This window comes from Pogoniulus pusillus, chromosome 6 (assembly GCF_015220805.1).
Source record: "Pogoniulus pusillus isolate bPogPus1 chromosome 6, bPogPus1.pri, whole genome shotgun sequence".
Lineage (NCBI taxonomy): Eukaryota > Metazoa > Chordata > Aves > Piciformes > Lybiidae > Pogoniulus > Pogoniulus pusillus.
The window spans coordinates 41,562,821-41,585,473 of NC_087269.1; the positions used below are offsets into that span (position 1 = coordinate 41,562,821).

At 54.8% G+C, this 22,653-nt stretch overlaps 1 protein-coding gene across 2 annotated transcripts in view; it reads right to left on the reverse strand.

Moving 5' to 3' along the window:
- The window catches only part of STK32C (serine/threonine kinase 32C), a 77,733-nt gene extending 55,379 nt beyond the window's left edge, over window positions 1-22,354 (reverse strand). For both annotated transcript variants that reach the window (XM_064145370.1, XM_064145369.1), the window contains exon 1: window positions 21,980-22,354. In XM_064145370.1, the coding sequence (XP_064001440.1) occupies window positions 21,980-22,084 (105 nt within the window). In that variant the 5' untranslated portion in view covers window positions 22,085-22,354. The remainder of the gene's footprint in view (window positions 1-21,979) is intronic.
- Between the last annotated feature and the right edge of the window lie 299 nt (window positions 22,355-22,653).

The window sequence follows — 22,653 nt, forward strand, 5'->3', positions numbered from 1 at the left end:
GGTTTGGAATCTGTCCAGAGAAGGAGACTCTACAACCTCCCTGGGCAGCCTGCTCCAGGGCTCCAGCACCCTTACACAAAGGAACTTTCTCCCCATCTTCAGATGGAACCTCCTGGGTTCCAATTTGTGCCCACTCACCCCTGTCCTGCCACTAGGCACAGCTGCTCATCTTCAGAGGGAGCTCAGGGAAGGTTGCTTTTCCTCTGCACGTTTTGCTACACAAACAAGCAGTAATTAAATTGCCCCCTAATCACCCTCTTCACTGATGATGAATTCTGAGTGGCTGTGCTCTGGACACTCATCCACTCGAAGGGCTGCTCGATAAAACCCATCAATACCCCCAGCTCCAGGGCCAGTGCCCACACGGTGCCATAACAACCGTCCCGCGTGACTCCAGCGAGGCCAGCAGCAGGCTGTGCCTGGTGGATCCAGGTCTTGCTGGGAGTAGGCGTAGAAAGGAGCATAAATCTAAACTAGGCATGAGATGACTCAGAGGAGGCCGTTAGAATTGAGGCAGAAGATAAAAATACCCAGAAGACGTAAGGCAAATCTCAGAAACACTCCCTGGGTTGCAAGCCAGCCAGGCTGGGCCACGCTCTCTGCACCGAGAGGTGAGTAAGGTCAGGGTGAGAGGCTGGCAGGGACACCAACCTGCGTGGCTCCCCACAGGCAACACAACCAAGCACACATCCAGGATGGATGGAGAAAGGATAGAGAACAGCCCTGAGGAGAATGACTTGCGGGTGCTGGGTGATGGGAATCATAGAATCATAATAGCATCAAGTCCAACCATAGACCAACACCACCATGCCTACTAAACCAGGTCCCCAAGTGCCATGTGCACAGGCTTCTTAAACACCTCCAAGGATGGGGACTCCACCACCTCCCTGAGCAGCCTGTTCCAATGCCTGATCACACTTGTGGGAAAGAAATTGTTCAGCATCTCCAACCTAAACCTCCCCTGGCACAATTTCAGGGTCGGGGGATTCTGCCCTACTGGTCCGCTCAGTTGAGACCACACCCAGGTCCCCCCAGTGCTCAACTACCACCTCGCTCCAAGCTCCTTTCAGGGAGGTGTAGAGAGCAATAAGGTCTTTCCTCAGCCTTCTTTTCCCCACATTTAACAACCTCACCAGCTCTGTTATCCAGACCCTTCACTAGCCTTTGTTGCCCTTCCCTAGACCCACCCCAGCAGCTCAGTGTCATTCTTGGAGTGAGGGCTCCAAACCTGACCCCAGTACTCCAGGTGTGACCTCACCAGTGCCCAGGATGGGGGGAAACTACCACTCCAGAACTCTGGAAATGCTGTTGTGAATCAGCCTTGTGCCGAACGTGCACCGCACGCTCCGTGATGTTCCGAGAGCCACGTGTCTGTGATTCCTCATCCACCCATTATGAAATGCAAAGCCACTGCCAATTCACCCCCACAAGACAATGCCACAGCTGCTCTCCCATGACACAACGGGCTCAGCTTTCAGCAGATCTTTCACTGGCAGGAAGTGATTAGCACAAAATCAGCCCCTTGTCATGGAGACGACAGAAGGTACCCACTGTTTTGATCAGAGCTGGCTCCCAGACTTCACTCTTGTATTCCTGACACAATACCTGAAGCTCCCAATTCAAAACCAAAGCAGAAAGGTGGGTTTCTCTTGTTCTTTCCTTAGTTTTCAGCTTTTTCAGCTTCCTTAGGTTCACCCAGTTGCTCCCAGAGATCACAGTATCACAGTATCATCAGGGTTGGAAGAGACCTCACAGATCATCAAGTCCAACCCTTCACCACAGAGCTCAAGGCCAGACCATGGCACCAAGTGCCACGTCCAGTCCTGCCTTGAACAGCTCCAGGGACGGCGACTCCACCACCTCCCCGGGCAGCCCATTCCAGTGTCCAATGACTCTCTCAGTGAAGAACTTTCTCCTCACCTCCAGCCTAAATCTCCCCTGGCGCAGCGTGAGGCTGTGTCCTCTCGTTCTGGTGCTGGCCACCTGAGAGAAGAGAGCAACCTCCTCCTGGCCACAACCACCCCTCAGATGTCACAGAATAGAACGGTTTGGGTTGGAAGTGACCTTAAAAGATCATCTAGTTCTAACCCCTCCTGCCATGGGCAGGGACATGTCCCACTAGACCAGCTTGCTCAAGACTACATCCACCCTAGCCTTGAACACCTTCAGGGAGGGGGCATCCACAACCTCCCTAGGCAACCTGTTCCAGTGTCTCACCACCCTCACTATCACAGGATCACAGGATATTAGGGGTTGGAAGGGACCTAAGGAGATCACCAAGTCCAACCCCCCTGCCAGTGCAGGACCATACAATTTAGCACATCCAGGCAGGGCTTGAAGGTCTCCAGAGGTGGAGACTCCACCACCTCTCCAGGCAGCCTGCTCCAGTGCTCTGCCACCCTTAAAGTAGAGGAGTTCCTTCTCATGTTTATATGCTCAAGTTGATGCCCATTACCTCTCCTCATCGTGGTGAAGGCTGTTTGCTTAGGATGGTGATTTTGGTTTCACTTTATGTTATTTCTTTTCTTTTTCTTTCTTTTTTTTTCCCCCTAATCAAACATTGTGGTTCTACCAGCATGTGTTTGGTTGTAGTTTTGGCAGACCAAAACAACAAAAAATGGTGCTAAAGCACCATTAGGAATTTCTTCCTAATCTCCAGTCTAAATCTCCCCTCTTACAGCCCAAACCTGTTGTCCCTCACCCTATCACTACAAGCCCTTCTAAAAAGTCCCTTCCCAGCTCTCCTGTAGCCTACTTCAAGTACTGGAAACCAGCTCTAAGGACTCCCCAGAGCCTTATTTCCTCCAGGCTGAACGGCCCCAGCTCTCTCAGCCTGTCCCCACAGGGGAGGTGCTCCAGCCTGCTGATCATCTGCACAGCATCTGCTCCTGCCAGCAGGCAGGCTTCAAAACATGAGCTCAAGCATACAGCTCCAGACGAACTGAGCCTCAGCAACTAGGCTCCAGTGCAAGAACACATCTTCCACAACCACATCTGACACGAGCAGAACATCTTTGTTTACACCAAGCACACCACACCACCTTCAGCAGCAGCAGAGGAAGAGGAGTCATAATTAAATCTGTACTGTAATTGTCAAAACAAACAAGCAGCAGGCACTTTGCTCACTGTCTCGTTGAGATTCACAGTGGAAAGAGGAAAATAAATGTGCTGGGGGGTGGTGGTGGTGGAACCGTGGTCAGGGTGGTGAGACTGGGTGATGAGTGATGGCTGGACACCAGGATGCTGCCTATGGCTGAAAGAAGCACTGCAGGCAAGATGTGAGTTACAGCTGGGATGGAAGAATGTCAGCATGGAGTTATGTGTGGTGGGAAGCAGAAAAGGATGGGAGAACTCCCAATGCCCTCACTCCAGTCCTGGAAAGAGCTTACTTCGTGTTCAGTTAATTGCTGGTAATGAGCATCACTCAAGCAGCCTCACCAGAGCACCTCTGAATGGTTTCTCACTGCCCTCGCAACACGGCTCAAGGCTGGCACTAAATCCCTTCCAAGGTGCTTACCTGCTGATGAGGCACTGTATGCATGCAGGCACAGAGAAAAAGGGAAAGGGAACACCGAGAGAGAGGGGGAACAAACAGAAAAATATGAAAGAAAAGGAAAAAAATGAAGAAAAAAGGAAAAAAGAGAGGAAAGAAGAAAAAGAAAGAGGGAGAAGACAAAAAGCACCACAACCATCCCACACCAACTGCAAACTTGGTGTCCTGCTTCTGCTCCCTTTTTAGTTTCTACAAAAGTTATGACCACATCTGGATTTCACTTAAAACCAAAGCCAGCTGCACCAGGAAGCAATGTCCAAGTTGAAAGAAGCTCCAAATGCAGAAGGCCCAGCTTTGAGATATCCAGCCCGCAAAGAACACCCATCCAGATGGGTCCAGCCACATCTGGCCTCTTCCTGGACTTCTCCCTGCCCCAAATGTCCAATTCTTTCTGGCTGTTTTCCTTCATGATCCCTGACATTAATGAAGTAAATTTAGCAACAACAGACTCCCTCTCCAGACAGCAATAGCCACACTGCAGCCAGCAGCATCCTGAGACTGAGCAGGATTCTGTAGCACTATTTCTTCTAAGGGCTGCCAGGTTCCATTAGCACCAACAGGCTGAGATGATAAGAGAGCAACAGGGATGCTCAGGTTTCTTCACCAAGATGTGCACTGAAGGTCAGGAGGTTGTAGAATCATAGAACTGATCAGGTTGGAAAAGCCCTCTAAGATCATCGAGTCCAACCTTCCATCTAACACCACCATGGCCACTAAACTGTGCCCCAAAGTATCCATCCATACATTTCCTGAACACCTCCAGGGATGGCGACTCCACCACCTCCCTGAGCAGCCTGTCCCAATGCCTGACCACTCTTGCAGGAAAGAAATCATTCACAATCTCTAACCTAAACCTCTCTTGGCACAATTTAAGGTCATTTCTTCTTCTTCTGTCACCTGATAGTTAAGGAGAAGAGACTGAAATCCATCTGGTTCCAACCTCCTCTCAGGTGAGTTGTAGAGAACCAGAAGGTCTCCCCTCAGCCTCCTTTTCACAGTATCACAGTATCACAGTATCATCAGGGTTGGAAGAGACCTCACAGATCATCAAGTCCAACCCTTTACCACAGAGCTCAAGGCCAGACCATGGCACCAAGTGCCACGTCCAATCCTGCCTTGAACAGCCCTAGGGATGGCAACTCCACCACCTCCCCGGGCAGCCCATTCCAGTGTCCAATGACTCTCTCAGGGAAGAACTTTCTCCTCACCTCCAGCCTAAATCTCCCCTGGTGCATCCTGAGGCTGTGTCCTCTTGTTCTGGTGCTGGCCACCTGAGAGAAGAGAGCAACCTCCTCCTGGCCACAACCACCCCTCAGGTAGTTGTAGACAGCAATAAGGTCACCCCTGAGCCTCCTCTTCTCCAGGCTAACCAATCCCAGCTCCCTCAGCCTCTCCTCGTAGGGCTGTGCTCAAGGCCTCTCCCCAGCCTCATCGCCCTTCTCTGGACACGCTCAAGCATCTCAATGTCCCTCCTGAACTGGGGGGCCCAGAACTGAACACAGTACTCAAGCTGTGGTCTAACCAGTGCAGAGTACAGGGGCAGAATGACCTCCCTGCTCCTGCTGACCACACCATTGCTGATGCAGGCCAGGATGCCACTGGCTCTCTTGGCCACCTGGGCACACTGCTGGCTTTTCTCCAGAATGAACACTCCCAGGTCCTGCAGCTGCTTGTCACCACACCTGTTCTCCAGATCCTTCACCATCTTCAGTGCCCTTCTCTGGACAAGCTCCAGCAAGGTCACATCTTGCCCAACTAATCAGCTCCACTCATCCGCTGCCGGAACCATGAAGCATGGAGATGGAGTGTTTGGGTGGCTCTAATTTGGAGCAGAAACCATGAAGTCAAGGAGTGCTACTAGCTGGGTAAGAAAAATGTGGGAAAGTGTTTCAGGAGGTTTGACACGATGGGAAGAGCTGGGGTGGAGCCTGCTGACCAGAGAGGGAAAGCAGAGAGGCACTGGTTCCCACCTGTCGCAAAGAAGGGCTGAAAGGCCACAGGGCATCCTGCCTGCAACTCCAGAGCCTCTCCAGCACTGGGCACGGTAGTGGTGGGTCCACCAGCAGAGCCTCCAGTTGCTATGGAAATGCAGCTAATAACAAGCAGCAAGAGGATCTGCAAAGCTTCACCAGTTGCTAACAGGAAAGCCAGAGACTTCCTGGTGCCACCCTAGCTTCTGAGTGGCTGTTACAGAGAAAGAAAAGTGATGCTTTGGGTTAAAGGCCAGAGGCTTGTAGGGACAGAATGAGGGCAAATGGCTCTGAGCTGGAAGAGGAGAGGTTTAGGCTGGAGATTAGGAAGAAATTCTTTACAGTGCAGGTGGTGAGGCACTGCAACAGGCTGCCCAGGGGGGGAGTGGATGCCCCTTCCCTGGAGGTGTTCAAACCCAGGTTAGATTATTTCACTGGTATTTCACTGCAGACTTCCATGGCATGACCATGAGTAAAGCTGTACTGATGGCTCCTCAGTCACCCTCCAGGTCCCCCCATCCAATGCTCCCTCACCTTTCCAGTCTTTCTGATGACACTGCTGATGAGGGCATGGAGCATCCCAGTTGCAAGTGAGAATTTAAAGCCAGCTGAGAACAAGGCAGAAACCAGCATTATTACTTACTTTGAATTACAAGAGAGCTTTCCAGAGGCTGAGACTGACAAGCATGGATATTCTGGGGCACACCCTCCATGATCCCTCTCCCTGTCACACATTCCATCCTTCTGTTTCCTCACTATCCCTTTTTCCATACAAATCCACTAATGTTAAGAGTTTCCTGCAGCCTCAGTGTGTGACAGCCCCAAGACAAGGACTTGTTGTAACAAGACTCCAAGAAGATTTCCTACAAGCACCTGCTTCTGGGTTTCAATCAAAAGAGGTTTTCCTACTTGTCACACCAGCAAATTCATGGTGGGACATGAAAGCCAGCTTTGTCCTCCTGCTGTGTCCCTGTGGCCAGGGACAACTACCAGAATACAGGGAACCCAAACCAAATCACTTTGATATGCACCAACCAGATCCATTTGTCCACTTCCCTGCCCTAGTGAGGCCACTTCTAGAGACCTAGGTCCAGTTCTGAGCTCCCAAATTCAAGAGAGTCAGGGAACTACTGGAGGGACTCCAGAGAGGCTCCAAAGATGCTGAGGAGCATCTCTGTGAGAGGGAAAGATTGAGAGACCTGAGGCTGATGAGCCTTGAGAAGAGCAGACCTGGAGATCTTCTCAGTGCTCAGCAAGAGTCAAAGGACCTGTGGGGGGCAAGAGGATGGGGCCAGGCTCTGCACAGTGGTGTCCAGTGACAGGACAAGGGGCCATGGGCACTAACTGGAACCCAGGAGATTCCACCTAAACAGGAGGAGAAAATTCCTTGGTGTGAGTGTGCTGGAGCCCTGGAGCAGGCTGCCCAGAGAGGCTGTGGAGTCTCCTTCTCTGGAGAGATTCCAAAGCCAGCTGGCCATTGCAGTCCTGGGCAAGCTGCTGTGGCTGCCCCTGCTTTGGAGGGAAGGATGATTCCTGCCAGCCCCACCACTCTGGGATTTCAGGATTCTCTACCACAGTAGTGCATCTATAGAGTTAAACCACTTGGCTTTCCCATGAAGACCACAGCAGACACTAACAGCAACGGCTCACTTCACAGCTGCACTCCCATCCTTGCTTATCATCTGTGGGTGTCTGAGAAGAGCTTCACTGGCAAGAGCTGCAGTGGGGGACACGCTTCAAAATGAAGAGCAGCTCGACTGCTTTCCAGCACAGGCTGTAACTCCAGCGCTGCTGCATGCACTGCCACCACAGCATGTAAGGGCGGTCACTGCTGCAGCCTCTCCTTCCACTTGAGTACCATAAAGAACAGAGAAACAAAAATCCCAGGAGAAAGGGCTGGAATTGGCAGCTGCACTCATTTCTTGGCAGCTGGGTGGCTCAGCACCATGGAAATGCAGCTGCTGTCTGCTTGGGGCTGTGGGGTTTTGAAGGTCTGTGTGCCAACCGATGCGCCGGATTCCCAAACCCCAGCATGGTGGGGCTGGAAGGGACCTCTGAAGCTCAGCCAGTCCAACCACCCCTGCTAAAGCAGATGCACCCACAGCTGCTTGGCCAGGTGGGTTTGGCATCTCTCCAGAGAAGGAAACTCCACAACTTCTCTAGGCAGCCTGTTGCAGGGCTCCAAGACCTAATCACCAAAGAAGCTTCACCAATCCAGGTGAAACCTCCTGGGTTCAAGTCTGTGTCCACTGATCCTTGTCCTGTCACGGGGTAACACTGACAAGAGTCTGGCCCCATCCTCTTGCCTTCCCCAGGTCATGTAGCTCTTGCTGAACATTGATCAGATCCCCTCTCAGGCTGCTTCTCTGCAGGCTCAACAGCCCCAGGGCTCTCAGCCTTTCCTCCTCACAGAGATGCTGCAGGCCCCTCAGCATCTTTCAACCTTCCCCTGTGCTCTCCTCACTAGTTTCCCATCTCTCCTGAGCAGGGGAGCCCAGAACTGGACCCAGCACTGCAGCTGTGGCCTCACTAGAGCAGAATGGAGGTGGAGGAGAACTAGAGCAGAATGGAGGTGGAGAACCATCCTCAGCCATGCTGTTCTTCCCACGACCCAAGTGCATGAAGAAGTCCATTTGTCCCATTGGCCATGAGGGCACATTGCTGGCTCAGGGTTAGCAGTATGCTCTGCTATGGATTTCTCCATGGCTCAGGAACAGACATTGGTGCTGTGTGTTATGCAAAGGGCATCCTTGGTGTATCACAGCTTGCTCCTGCAGTTGAGGGTCCATAGGAACTGTCTCCACAGACTTCTTTAAAAGAAAGCAGAGGAGAAATCCTTTTTATCTTCACCAGGCAAGCCATTGTCTACATATAGAACCACAGCTTGCTCTGGGTGGGAAGTGACCTTCAAAGGCCATTCAGTCCAACTCCCTGCAGTGACATTTGCAACCAGAGCCCCTGGCTCCAGGAATGGGGCATCTCCCACCTCTCTTGGCAACCTGGGCCAGGTCTCAGCCCCAGTAAGCCAAGTCCTTTCCTTTAATGCCCTACACCATGAGCAGCGTGGTGCCTGCCTGTCTGCACGCTGTGCTGGAGCTGATTTACCCATCCCCAGTCAGATCCTCTCCACGACAGCCCTGTCAACACAGCCATCACCACTTGCAAACAGACTCTGGGGCTCCTTCCCAGGAGCAGCCCTGGTGGGGCTGGCACCACGCATGGGACTATTTTAGGTGCTGAGTCCTATCTTTGTGCCGGAGGTTGGGCAGAAGTGGAGGAAATGCCTCCCTCTGGGATCAATGGAGAGCTGCTCACTGGAGCTGCTGCCGTGTCTGAATGCTTCTGGAGATGCTGCTCCTCAGCTGACCTGGGCTTTGCTGGCACACAGAGCTGAAGAGGGACCTGCCAGCAGCACCAGCAGCTCACCCAGCTTTGGAAGGAAACCAAACTGTGCTGATCAGGACAGAATCATAGAATTGTAGATTTTTTTCAGTGGGAAGACACCTCTGACACCATCGAGTCCAACCACCAACCATGTCCCACAGTGCCCTGTCCACACATTTCCTCAACACCTTCAAGGATGGTGACTCCACCACCTCCCTGGGCAGCCTGTTCCAGTGCCTGGACACTCTTGCAGGAAAATAATTGTTCCTAATCTCCAACCTAAACCTCTCCTGGCCTGAAATTATGCCATCTCCTCTCATTCTATCATCTGATGTTAGGCAGAAGAGACCAAGCTGACTCCAATCTCCTTTCAGGGAGCTGTAGAAAACCAGATGGTCTCCCTCCTCAGCCTCCTTCTCTCCATGCTGAACACCTCCAGGTCCCACAGCTGCTCCTCAGCAGACCTATTCTCCAGACCCTTCACCAGTTTCATTGCCCTGGATGCTGCCACTCTGAGCCCAGCAGCAGGCACAACACTGGGCGCTGTCAGCTGCAAGGCTGGTGAACACCAGCTCCGGGTGGCAGAACAAGTTGCCCAAGGGAGTTGTAGATGCCCTCTCCCTGGGGATTTTCAAAGCCAGGCTGGATGAGGCCTTCAGCAGCCAAGTCTAGTGGAAGGTGTCCCTGCTGATGGCAGGGGGTTAGAACTACATCATCTTCAAACCCCTTCCAACCCAAAACATTGCATGGTTCAATGATGTCAAGTTCACTTCCAAAGCTGAAGGGGTTCTCCAGGCATGTCCCATGCTCTGCCACACACCAAGCTGGTGAGACCTTCCACACAGCCCTGGCGGTGGAAGAGGCTCATGACAGCAACAGAGGAGAAATGAGGACCAGGGCAGCATGAATGAGCAGCTGTTAGTCACAGTGGTGTGTGGTTAGATCAATCTGGGAGGGAAAAACAGAGCCACAGGAAACTCATGGATGCTTGTAAGCTGTTTCTGCTGGAGTAGGAGCAGTGATCTCCTTCAGTGCTCCCTGAAGGCAACACCAAATCATGTGCTCTCCATTTCAGATTCACTCAGTGGGCAGACTAAACCAATGCACTGACTTGCCAGTGGTGACCACGGACAGGACAAGGGACAGCGGGCATGAACTTGAACCCATGAGGTTCCATCTGAAGATGAAGAGAAACCAAAGAGGTTCCACCTGAACAGTAGGAGAAATTTGTTTGGTGTGAGGGTGCTGGAGCCCTGGAGCAGGCTGTCCAGAGAGGCTGTGGAGTTTCTCTGGAGAGATTCTATATCCACCAGGCCATTGTGATCCTGGGCAAGCTGCTGTGGGTGATCCTACTTCAGCTGGGGGGGTTGGGCTGGATGATCTCCAGAGGGCACTTCCAACACCACCACGCCAGGAATCTGGGATATAAGTGTGCTGAGCACCACAGAACTCATCCTACCCACCAGCACCTGTGGGAGCACAGGATGGGTGCCCATGACCACTTGGGATTCATTCTTACTCAACACCATGAGAGCAGCCCCACATCCGCAGAGTGGGGATGTCGAGCAGGATGACTCACCAAGTTTAACTTCTCCTAGGGAAGCAGAGATCCTATTTCTGTGGTAAGAATTTCTCTTGAGCACAGTTAGGTACCAGCTCACCCTGGAAAGACATCTGCTGCAGAAGACTTGAACCACAAGGAGGAGGAAAGCTCTGTCTCCTGCAGTGGCACGTAGAGTGGAGGTAATCGCCTTTCCCACCAGTTCTAGCAGGTATCACCATGGAATGCAGCCCTCACCCCATTACAAACTACAATGTGTGGGGAGCAGAAGGCCCCTGGGGAGCCCCCAGAGAGCTCCCTTTCACCACGCAGCACAGCAGCTTGGGTACCTCAGCACAGATGGCTTGGGGGAGCCAAACACAGTCTCAAGGGCTCTGCCTTCACTCATCATCCCCACCACCAGCACCCAACACCACTGGGGCCACCCATCTGCCTGCTTTCCACCCACACCAGCTTATCCCTTGGAACAAACCCAGAGTTAGAGCAGAGCCAGCATCAAAGAAGACCCACCCTGAGGAGAAGGAGGACAGAGGCCTCTGGAGAGAGGAGGGGGCGAGGCGAGGGTTCCCCTAGAGATGCTGAGCCGAGGGCATGGAAAACACAATGCAGGACTGAAGGAAACACCACAACCCTTCCCGGGGTGCCAAGGGGAGGCAATCAGGACAGGAATTGTTTGCTGAAGCTGCTCCAGGTTTTGATAATCAGGAGCAGTTTGTTGCAGTTAAGGAAACCTGTTATTTTGGGAATCAACTCCACGCTGCTCCTCAGCTCTCAAAGCCGCACCGAGAACACCCAACGCGCTGCAACCATCACTCCTCAGCCTCTCCTCTGCCTGTTCTGACACCTGCCTGCAGTTCTCCTGCTGTGCCATTCACTGTGCCACACAATCAAGGCAAAAGAGTGATCAGAGACCCCACCACAGGTGCCCACGCAGCTGCTACTGGCACTGGTTAAGGCGTTGCCCAAGGACCATCACAAAGCCTCCGTGTGTTGGTGTACTCTGGAAGCTGCCAGTGGGTCTGGCCCATGAGTCTGCTGCAGGCAGGCAACACAGAGCTGTGGCCAGTGGGGTGCCCAAGCAGAGCAGGGTGGTACCACCAGCAGCACCTCAAGGTGAGCACCTCTTTGCCCAGTAGCTTCCCCTCCAACGCCTGCCTCTGTGGTCTGTGCAGATGTGCCTCACTCTCAGCACTCTCCAGTTGCTCAAAAAACACCAGTGCTAAGCCAGCAGTACTTGTACTGGTGGGAGGAAGCCAAGCCCACCTCCATACTGGGGCAGCAAACCCAAGCCACCAGGTTGAGGGAGGTTCTCCACCACCTCCATTCTGCTCTAGTGAGGCCACAGCTGCAATGCTGGGTCCAGTTGCAGGCTTCCCAGCTCAGGAGAGACAGGAAACTAGCGGGAAGAGCACAGAGGAGGGTCAAAAGATCTGAGGCACTTGGAGCATCTCTGTGAGGAGGAAAGACTGAGTGACCTGGGGCTGTTGAGCCTAGAGAAGAGCAGCCTTGATCTGATCAATGCTCAGCAAGAGCTAAATGACCTGTGGGGGGCAAGAGGATGAGGCCAGACTCTCATCAGTGTTGCTCAGTGACAGGACAAGGGTCAGTGAGCACAAACTGGAACCCAGGAGGTTCCACCTGAACAGAAGGAGGAACTTGTTTAGCTTGAGAGTGCTGGAGCTCTGGAGCAGGCTGCCCAGAGAGGCTGTGGAGACTCCTTCTCCAGAGGGATTCAAAACCTAGCTGGCCACTGTGATCCTGTGCAAGCTGCTGTGGGTGCTTCTGTTGGACTGGGTGATCTCCAGAGGTCCCTGCCAGCCCCCACCATTCTGTTTGTGGTTCTATGTGACAGCACATGAAATCATGTCAAGGTCAGACCCAGGAAAGAACACTGTTGGAGCACCTGGCCAGTCTTCCCAAGTGAGGACAATGGGAAGGCTCCCAGCCCTCACAGATACATGGACCAGCACTGGCTGGAGATGTCATCGTTTCACCCCTGCACAGGTGGTCCTGCCAAGCTGCCTCCTCTGCTGCAGCAGCCACTACCAGGTGGCAGTTGAGTTTTCAGCAAGCCCAGAATCAGGCATGAATATGAACTGATGGAGCTCCTGGGATGTCTGTGAATCATTCACGTGGTTACCACAGGAGGCACAGAGCCTTTAAAGCACAAATTATTTGAGCCCAAGCTCCAGCCTCACTTTCTGCAAAGCACGAGGCAGGTTCTCCAGTGGTGCAGCCAATCCCAGCCCCACCTAAGGCTTCTCCTGTGGTTCCTGCTCCTTGGCCCTGTCTGCCAGTTTCCATTACCAGTGTAGAACCAGCACAACCTAAAGTCAGCCTGTGCTACACAGCTTCCCAGTGGATTACAGGACGTGTGCCCTACAGGATAATTTAGCAGGCTGCATGTGGCAGCTCCAAAAAGCCCTTCCAGAGGACATGCAGCATCCTCCTGACAGCACCAATGCACTGAGCCATGGAGGTGATGCTGTGTCCAACCAACATCAGCAATCATGGCCAGAGGAGGTGTACCTGGTAAGCAGAGCCCAAGTCCTGAGCCGGGGGCATGGCAGCACAAACAGCCCCCCCCCCCCCAGGCTCCATTTCAAGTAATCTCACACCAAATGAAGGGATATTTAAGAGCAGGCCCATTATACCCCAGCCTGTGGGGACCTAAGAGCAGGCACCAGGCTCTGCTGTCCTCCTCCAGCCAACCACTCACCAGCCTAGAACTGGACCAGCTGCAGGCACTGTGACCTGCTCAAACCTTCAGAAGCCCAGCTCCAGGGGACAGAGGTACCAAGCTGCACCACCAGCAGCTGCTTCCACTGCTGAAGAGGTTTTCCTGGTTAACGACACACACCAACCCTCTGCCAGCTGCAGCATGAGGTGACCTTGTGAGGGCCTCCATGTGAGGATGTGGACAGAGCTGATTCTCCCAACCAGCAGCTGCTAGTGCTGGTATCCACAACTGGCCTAGCACCATCAGCTCCATCTGCTTGGACTTCAGTCCCCAGAAAGCACAGCCACAGGCACTAGTAGGAATGTCAGCAGAGCAGGGAAAGTCACCATGCAAGCTCCAGGAAAGTGGTCAGCAAAGTGTCCAGATCCCTGGCAGCACAGTCCTGCATGTCCCTGAGTTCACAGGAAGCCTGTTTCAAGCCAGCCATGAGGACAGTGGCCTTGTTTGATGTGGTCCAATGTTCAACCTGAACTTTATCTCAGTTGCTCTCTTCCCTCCCCATTAGTCAAGCGAAATGCAGTTGGATTTGCCAAATTTCTGCTGCTTAGCTGCATGCCAACAACCTCAGCTGCCCCCAGGGGCTATTTTACCCCAACCTCCTCGCTTTAAACCTCCCACAGACACATCAGCCCCTTGAGGGCTGGCAAGACCTTTCCTCCCTCACATCCAGAAGATGCCTGGGGTGACGCAACAGCAGAAGGATGTGCAATCCCAACAGCAGTGGAACCACTTCCCACAGCTGCATTTTCAGTGTTCAAAGGGGAACATTTCCCCCTCTTCGTCAGCACAGTCCAGAAAGGTTTTCCTTCAGGCTCCTTCCAGCACCCCTGAGAACAGACTGTGGTTCTCAGAGTGGTGAGTGGCAGCAAAGTCCCTACTAGTCTCCGAAGGACAGAGGCAGTAACCCAACTGCTGCACATCTCACCACACACCTGCAAATCCTGAAGTCTTGGGATTTAACCCATTTCTGCACTACCCACCACACCAAAAAGCTTCACACGTGGAACTTTTGCAGCCCTCGTGCTGAAGGAGGAGCATGAGCTCTGCTGGGGAGGTCAGGGGGCAGCGGGGAGCTTGTCTGTGGGCAAACCTCGCTCAGCAGCCTGGAGTTGGGGGTAGCAAGGCTGGAGAACAAAAGCAACGTGCAGCTGACAACACCAACTACAGCTCTTCTGACACCTCCTGTGGTTCCCATTCCCTCCTCCTCCCCTCACTGACTTAGCTGCCACTTTGATAACACACAAAGGCTTGTTTCTCTTGGTTTTAAATAACAGGGACAGGCATCTGCGCTCCCAACCCACGGCCACGGAACAGGCAGGCTATGAAAAAAAGTTTGTCTTGCAAAAGCTGATCAGTGATTACTTTAATAAGTGACTTGCAGAGCAAATACATCTACACCTGGCCCTGAACAAATAGGGTTGGGGGTTAATTCATCTGTGCCCTGCCCAGGGCTTGAAATCCCTGCCTAGTTGAGACTGGGAAGCCTCACGGGAGAAGCTGTGCCAGGCACCCAGCTGTGAGAGCAGCCAGCTATGGCAGGAGGAGCATGGACAATGCTGTTCCAGCCCCAGGACACCCAGACAGACTGTGCTGGCCACCCCAGGAACCAGGGGAATCAGCCCGACCATGCTAGCCACGCCTGGCATAAGCAGTACGTGGTTCATAACACTTAGCCACCTTAGGGCAAGGACTGTCCCCTCCCTGGGCAGTGCAATGGTATGCCCCCAGTCCTGGGGCAAGCCTGGCAGAAGGGCTTTGGGTCACCGCAGAGGTCAGAGATGCATGATGAGGTCAGGCTTTGCTCCTTGTCCTCTCCATGTCTCTGTCACACCGACACCTGTGACAGCCTGGTGACATACCCTTGTTCCCATGAAGGTTCCAGCCTCTGAAACAAACAATCACGGAGGAAAATCCTGACCTGCCAAGCTAACCACCAGCGCTGTGGAGAACGCTGGGCACCTTGCTCCTGTCCCATCAGAAAACAGGGAGCAGAGGCAGGAAATCCACAGCTTGCCAATCTGCAAGGCCTGAGCTCTGGGCTGCAGCCAGCAGCATGCAGGTCTGAGGGTGCCCCTGAAGGTGAAGGCACCTGGAGGACCCAGTCAGTGCAAGCGCAGCAGAAGGTGGCTGCAGGAGGACAGGCGGGAGCAAGAGGCAGGGTTGGCACCAGCACACAGGGCTGCTTCTCTGCACATGGAGCAGCTCCACAAACGGAGCACTCCGTGGTCTGCTCTGGAGGCAGGAAGGCTTCGGCCCCTGTGCCGCATGCAACCCTGCAGCCCCTGTGCCGCACGCAACCCTGCAGCCCCTGCGCCCCACGCAACCCTGCAGCCCCTGCGCCCCACGCAACCCTGCAGCCCCTGTGCCGCACGCAACCCTGCAGCCCCTGTGCCGCACGCAACCCTGCAGCCCCTGTGCCGCACGCAACCCTGCAGCCTCTGTGCCGCACGCAACCCTGCAGCCCCTGTGCCGCACGCAACCCTGCAGCCCCTGCGCCGCACGCAACCCTGCAGCCTCTGTGCCCCATGCAACCCTGCAGCCCCTGTGCCCCATGCAACCCTGCAGCCCCTGCGCCCCATGCAACCCTGCAGCCTCTGTGCCGCACGCAACCCTGCAGCCTCTGTGCCCCATGCAACCCTGCAGCCCCTGTGCCCCATGCAACCCTGCAGCCCCTGTGCCCCATGCAACCCTGCAGCCTCTGTGCCGCACGCAACCCTGCAGCCCCTGCGCCCCATGCAACCCTGCAGCCTCTGTGCCGCACGCAACCCTGCAGCCTCTGTGCCCCATGCAACCCTGCAGCCCCTGTGCCCCATGCAACCCTGCAGCCCCTGTGCCCCATGCAACCCTGCAGCCCCTGTGCCTCACGCAACCCTGCAGCCCCTGCGCCCCATGCAACCCTGCAGCCCCTGTGCCGCACGCAACCCTGCAGCCTCTGTGCCCCATGCAACCCTGCAGCCTCTGTGCCCCACGCAACCCTGCAGCCTCTGTGCCCCACGCAACCCTGCAGCCTCTGTGCCGCACGCAACCCTGCAGCCTCTGTGCCCCATGCAACCCTGCAGCCTCTGTGCCCCATGCAACCCTGCAGCCCCTGTGCCCCACGCAACCCTGCAGCCTCTGTGCCGCACGCAACCCTGCAGCCCCTGTGCTGCACGCAACCCTGCAGCCCCTGTGCCCCATGCAACCCTGCAGCCCCTGTGCCGCACGCAACCCTGCAGCCCCTGTGCCCCATGCAACCCTGCAGCCCCTGTGCCCCATGCAACCCTGCAGCCCCTGCGCCGCACGCAACCCTGCAGCCTGCCAGCACAGGGGCTGAAACTAACAGGGGATCATTTTGTGCTCCTCCAGGGCTTGCAGCTTCTCACCCATTTCCATGGGGATGGGCACCGGGCATCTGCTGAGGCTCTCCAGCCTCCAGTGGTCAGACCAGGATGAGCAAGGATCACCCTTTCAGCTGCTGGGGAGTCCCCCAGGCCCAGCAGGTCCCTCAAGCTGGAGCACTTCATCTCACCGCAGGGTTAGGAAAGCACCATGACAGCTTCCCTGGATTACACAGAAACGTGTTTTACAGAGCAGCCCTCATCAGCCAAAAGCTCACACTGGCCCTTTGCAGGGCAGCTCTTTTCCAAGCCGTAAGCCCGCAGCTACTCACACGCAGAGACCACGGAAGGCACTGACCACCACTGACCACCACTGGTAATGGGCATCACTGGCCCACACACAGGACGGTGTTCCATGCCAACAGAGCCAGCCCAGAGCTGTAAGGGCAGCCCTGTCTCAGCAAAGGAGAGGGCATGTGCTCATCCTCATGGCTCCAGAATCCAACACTCACCCCACAGCCTCCAAACCCCTGGTGAGGGCTCCTCTTCCTCCCCAGCACCTCTCACCCTCCACATCCTCCTGTCTATTGCCCTTGCAGTTGGGTTTTTTCTCTTTCCCAAGCTCCAGCTGGTGCCTCCTTACAGTTTCAAGCAGAGACTGTTCCCTGAGAAGGGGGAAAAAAGCCACCCCTGAGCACACACCACTGTAAGCCAGACTGGCTTACTGGAAGAGCTGTACCTGTGGGCTGTGAAACTGGGAACTTGTTTGAAGAAGCAGATTTTGATGGAAGTGTGATAAATTCAGGAGACTGCACCCGACCTCCTTACAAAGCACCATCTGCACTCTGGCAGGGAGAGTCAGATAAGGGACAGGCAAAGAAGTGATCCAGACAAAATCATGATGAGAATCACTGGGCTGCAGTGATTAATTTAATGCCAGCTGCATTAAAACCTTGTACATCAGCTGGAAATTTGGAGCCAGGAAGAAGGCAGGAAGCCCTGCCCAGACCATTCACCTCAGTGCAAGCAAGGGAAGGAGCAGCTCAGCAGAAAGTACCAGATGGCTTCACATATCCCTTGTCTCCTTCCATACACATTTTTAGTAAGCCACTTAGATTCAGAAGAAGCCACCACCAAAATGTGCTCCTGAAATTCCTCTTCAGACAGAGCTGCACATAAAGAACCCTCAATGCCCTGCTCCCCCCACCCTCACATAACACGTGCATGGGCAACACTGACAGCACCGGGTGTGAGAGTGCCCTGCAGCTCCTGCTCCCCAGCCTGCTCTCCCAAGCCCCAGCAGCTCTGCTAAGCGTTTTTTGTATGTATTAGGGTTGAAACACTCCTGTTCATTACCCAGTGCCAGGTCCTCCCCACTCAGTAGTAAAAGCAAGACTTAAACAAAGAGCAAGTGCCAATAAAAGTTGCTTGGCCACGTCCCACAGTAGGGCAGAAAGCCCTGACTGCCCACATGAAACCAAACCTTGCTGAGAGATCCCAGTGTCCCATGCCCTGCCATGGGGAGCTGCTGGTTCACAGCAAACAGAGGTAGCTGGCTTTTGGGCCGGGGTGTAAAACAAATACTGACCAAGCAAGAAGCTCTTAAAAGGTATAAAAGCCTTGAAAAGCCCTTAATTAAAGCTTTAAAAGCTCCCAAAAAGCCTGGTTCTCCTGATGGAAAACAGCATGTGGTGACAGCAACCAACCTTTAAGGCCACTCCTGATTCACTGAGGTCCCCTTCCTCCAGCGCACTGTAACCCTCAGACTGTTTATCCCTGCACCCTCCTATTCTTTTGACTTGTCTTCTTCTTCCCACTCTTTCCATATTTATTTCTCTTATCCCATTCACTAACTCCTCCCTCTGCTCAGAAACAGAACACAACACCCCTCACCAAAGCCCACTCTTCAGGAAGGCAGCAGCATCTGGAGGTGGCATGCAGCTGGTACGCAGCTGGTGTGTACCCAGCAGCTACTGGGCACGGGGAGTGTTCTGTGCAAACAGAACCTGCCGAGGTGACTCTCAGCAGCCAGGGCAGCCAATCCCTCCTGTGCTGGTGGCTTCTGGAGGTACAAGCAGAACACACAGACACTCTCCTCCCACAGCAGCTTTCCTGCTAGTGGAATCCCAACCCTGAAGTGCTCCACAACACTTAAACCATAGAATTGTTTGGGTTGGAAAAGCCTCCTAAGATCATCCAGTCCAATGATCAGCTCAACATTGCCACGGCCATTAAGTCATGTCCTCAAGTGCCATGTCCACATGTTTCTTACTTCAATGGATGTTGACTCCACCACCTCCCTGAGCAGCCCATTCCAATGCCTGACCACTCTTGCAGCAAAAAAACTGTTCCTAATCTCCAACCTAAACCTCTCCTGGCACAATTTGAGGCTATCTCCTCTGGTTTTACCACCTGATACCAGGGAGAAGCAAACAACCCCCACCTCACTCTAACCTCCTTTCAGGGAGTTGTGTAGAGAGCAGTGAGGTCTCCCCAAGGTTCCACATACACATCTGGATAGTGAGATATGCAGGTTGCAGCCAAGCTCAGCACTAAAAGGGTGTCAGGAAGATGGACTGTCCTCTCCACTGTAGCAGGCAGGGCACAGAGGACCAGTCACACTTGGCCTCATGATCAAAAGAAGTTATCTGAACTGGGGGGAAGTTGAGGGGCAGGAGACAACCCAGCACCCAGGAAGGGAAGGAAGGAGAGCAGTATGGCAGTATAGCTGCCTCTCGGGCACAACTCTCCATAGCACAGCTCCACACCACCCTGTCCCTGCATGGACAGCAAGCCAGTGCTGCATGGGCTGCATCAGCATCAAGCAGGCTCCATCCCTGCCAAAGCAGCAAGCTCAGGCTGCTATTAACAGGAATAAAGCTGAAAAAACAGAGAGGGCAGAAAAGATCCACAGGACAGGACCAGGAATTGAAGACTCCAGAGAAGCTGTGGAGGCGCCAAGACTGAAAGCATTGAATGCTAGGTTGGATATGGTCTTGAGCAACCTGGGTGAGCAGGAAGCATCCCTGCCCGTAGGAGGGCGTTGGAACTAGATGACTTTTAAGATACCTTCCAACCCAAACCCTTCTATAACTAAAGCTAACCCTCGGAGACTCTGAGAGCTCAGTCTACACATCCCACCAAGGAGGGGCAGCAGGCAGCCACAGCCCCAGCCTGCCACTGCTTTGGAACAGGGACAGGACAGCAGGAGCTCCCGGGGTTTACCGAGGCGAGAGCCCCAGCAGGAAGGTAGGACTGAGCAGGTAGCCTGCAGGGAAAGGGCAGCTTCTGCCTGTGAGGTTAGCAGTGGATAATGTCCAGGAGTGGGTATTCCACACCAAGGACAGACATATCACTGCTCACCCAAGCAGCTTACATGCCTTGGCTGAGCCACACCACTTTGACCCGAGGCTGTTACTCAGTGAAGTTGTGTCACCAGTCCCAAGGACGTTGGGCAAGAAGGCTGTGAGGGCTTTCCTGCCTCAAAAATCTTCAGTTTCATTTATCTGTGGGTAAATACCAGCCCGTGTGTTACCACTCACTAGACTAAATGTCACACACACCCTGCCATAACTAACCAGTGCATTTATCTAGCCAGGCTCCTTCCCATGCATCCAGCTCTGGGAACCACCTTTGGGTAAGACTTCACAAACCAACACATCTCCTTCCTTTTGACTTTTTTTTTTCTTAAATTTATTTCATTTTAACTTGTCATCAAAAGCAATTCCCCCACATGAAGTCACACACAACCTCAAAGTATTAACTGGTGTTTTTATGTAAGGAAGTTATTGGAATGTCTTCGGAGGTCTCCATGGCAACTATGCCCTGCCAGTAAATAGGAGAGCACCAGAGCAGCACTGCAATTGCTAACGTGATGGAGAAACGGGCAACACCGGGAAAGTAAGGTTCTACCAAACCTCTGCTGTTGCAAAAACTCTGCTTGAAAACACCTCATGAGATGTTGCCAGGGCATTGCCAGCGCTCACGCTCCTGCAGGACTCAGTTTTCCCACACAGGTTCAGTCCACAGTGAAATGACTCCTGAATTAGACAGCAAAACCTTCCGTTTCAGCATCTTCATCCAGTTCACTGGCTGCTGCGGACCCGCCACGTCCAAGATGGAACACATTGTCCAGCCTGAGCACACCACTCTGGCCAAGTGCAGGAGAGAGCCAGCAGCTACACCAACCCAACTTCACGCACACCCTTGGTGTAAAGGGACTGGTGACTGGGGGAGTCATTTGCAGCTCTTAACAACTGCAATTTGGCTGTCACAGCCCTGGGCAGCAGGTGCTGCTCCAAGAGGGAAGTTCTCTACAGCTCTGCAGTAGAATCATAGAATTGTTTCAGTTGGAAGAGACCTCCAAGATCATCAAGTCCAACCTTCAATCTAAGACCACTATGGCCATGAAAGCTGTCTCCAAGTACCATGTCCACACGTTCCTTGAACACATCTGCAGCACAAGATACCAGGGTTACAACTCAGTGTGATACCCTGAAGCACTAACAAAAACCTCGTGGTGACACCAACCCCTCACACAGAGCTCACTTCATTAACCCCCTTCAACTGCCAAGAGCGCAGCTCAAAGCCTCTGGTTCACCCTCACCTAGGGGATTCCAGCAGACCTGGTGCCCACCTAAACTGGCACATCATATTAACAGATAGATCCAGCTCCAGGTTCACCTCCTGCAGAACTCCAGCACCCCACGCTCCCGGGCTTGCTGCCGGTGTCCGGTTGGTGCAAAGAACCAAGTCAGCGCTCTATGTACCAAGGGATGGATCCCAGCCCTGCAACAGCCTCTGGAACCTGCCCCTACCCCCGAGGAGCTCAGTGCACCCCTGTCACTCGCGGGGCAATCTCTGCAGATCCTTCCGCTGGGGAGGAAAGCTCCGAGCAGCACCGACGAGCCGTTACCGAAGTCTGACGGCCGGTCGCGCCCGATCCTCCCGTTACACCCTGCGATGGCCCCGCACGGATCCAAACTTCCCCGCTAACCCGCCCCCGTCGCCCGCTGCTGCTCACCCCTTATTTTACCGACCCGGTTCCGCGGGGCTACTGCTGGAGGGTCTGCGCTCCCTCCCCGGCAAACCCACACCAGGGAATCGGTCCCGCCACCCGTTCCTCTCGGGATCGCAGCGTGGGTGGGCAGCACCCACGGGACAAGACTTCACGGGACGGGCCGAGCCGACCGGTGAGAGGCTCAACAGGTCCAGAGCCGGGCACCCCGGGGCCCTGTATCCCGGGGCCCTGTATCCCGGGGCTGAGCTGGGCATCCCGGGGCAGGGCATCGCGGGAGAGGGCTGGGCGTCCCGGGCCCCGGCATCCCTCCCGGGTAAAGACAGCGCGCAGCAGAGCTGACAATCTCGAGGCTGAGCTGGATATCCCGGGACTCAGCATCCCCAACCAAGGCAGCCCAGAGTAGAGCATCCCGGAGTATCCCGGCCCGCACTCACCGTCCTCCCGCTCGTCGAAGACGGGTCTCTTGGAGGAGGAGGCGCTCGCTCCCATCCTCTTCTTCCACTTGCCCCAGTGAAACATCGGGGCGAGGCGGCTGGCATGAGCCCTACGCGCCACTCCCCGCCGGCCAGTGGCCCCCACGAGCAATACCGGGCGTTGCGAGCCGCCGCCGCCCTCACTTGGCGCCGTCTGCCCGCATGGCAGCGCCCGGCGCTGCCGCCTCCCGACCTCCTGCCCGCGGCGGGGCCGAGCCGGGCTGAGTCGAGCTGAGTGGAACCGCGGCGAGCAGGACTGGACCGGACAGAACTCAAGCCAGGCCAAGCAGAGCCCAGCCGAGCCGAGCAGCGGGTAGCGGACGACCGCCGCGGAAGGCGGTGAGAGCGGCGGGGCGGGGCGGGGCGGGCTGGGCTGGACCGCACCGCCCCTAGCGCAGCGCCCCCGGCGGCCGCGAGAGGGCCGCGGCGCCGCCCGCAGGTGAGGCCAGGCCGGGCCCCGGGGCCGTCTCCTCCCGCTCCGCCTTCTCCGCCCGCCCCGCGGCCGGCGAATGTGTGGGTGTCTCCCGGGGGAAAACCGGGCCTGTGTTCTCCTGCGCCCTCCGGCGCCGCACACCGGGCATTGGGGCGGACTGTGCCGAGGGAGGGGGCCGCGCTGCGCTCCGGACTGCGCGGCT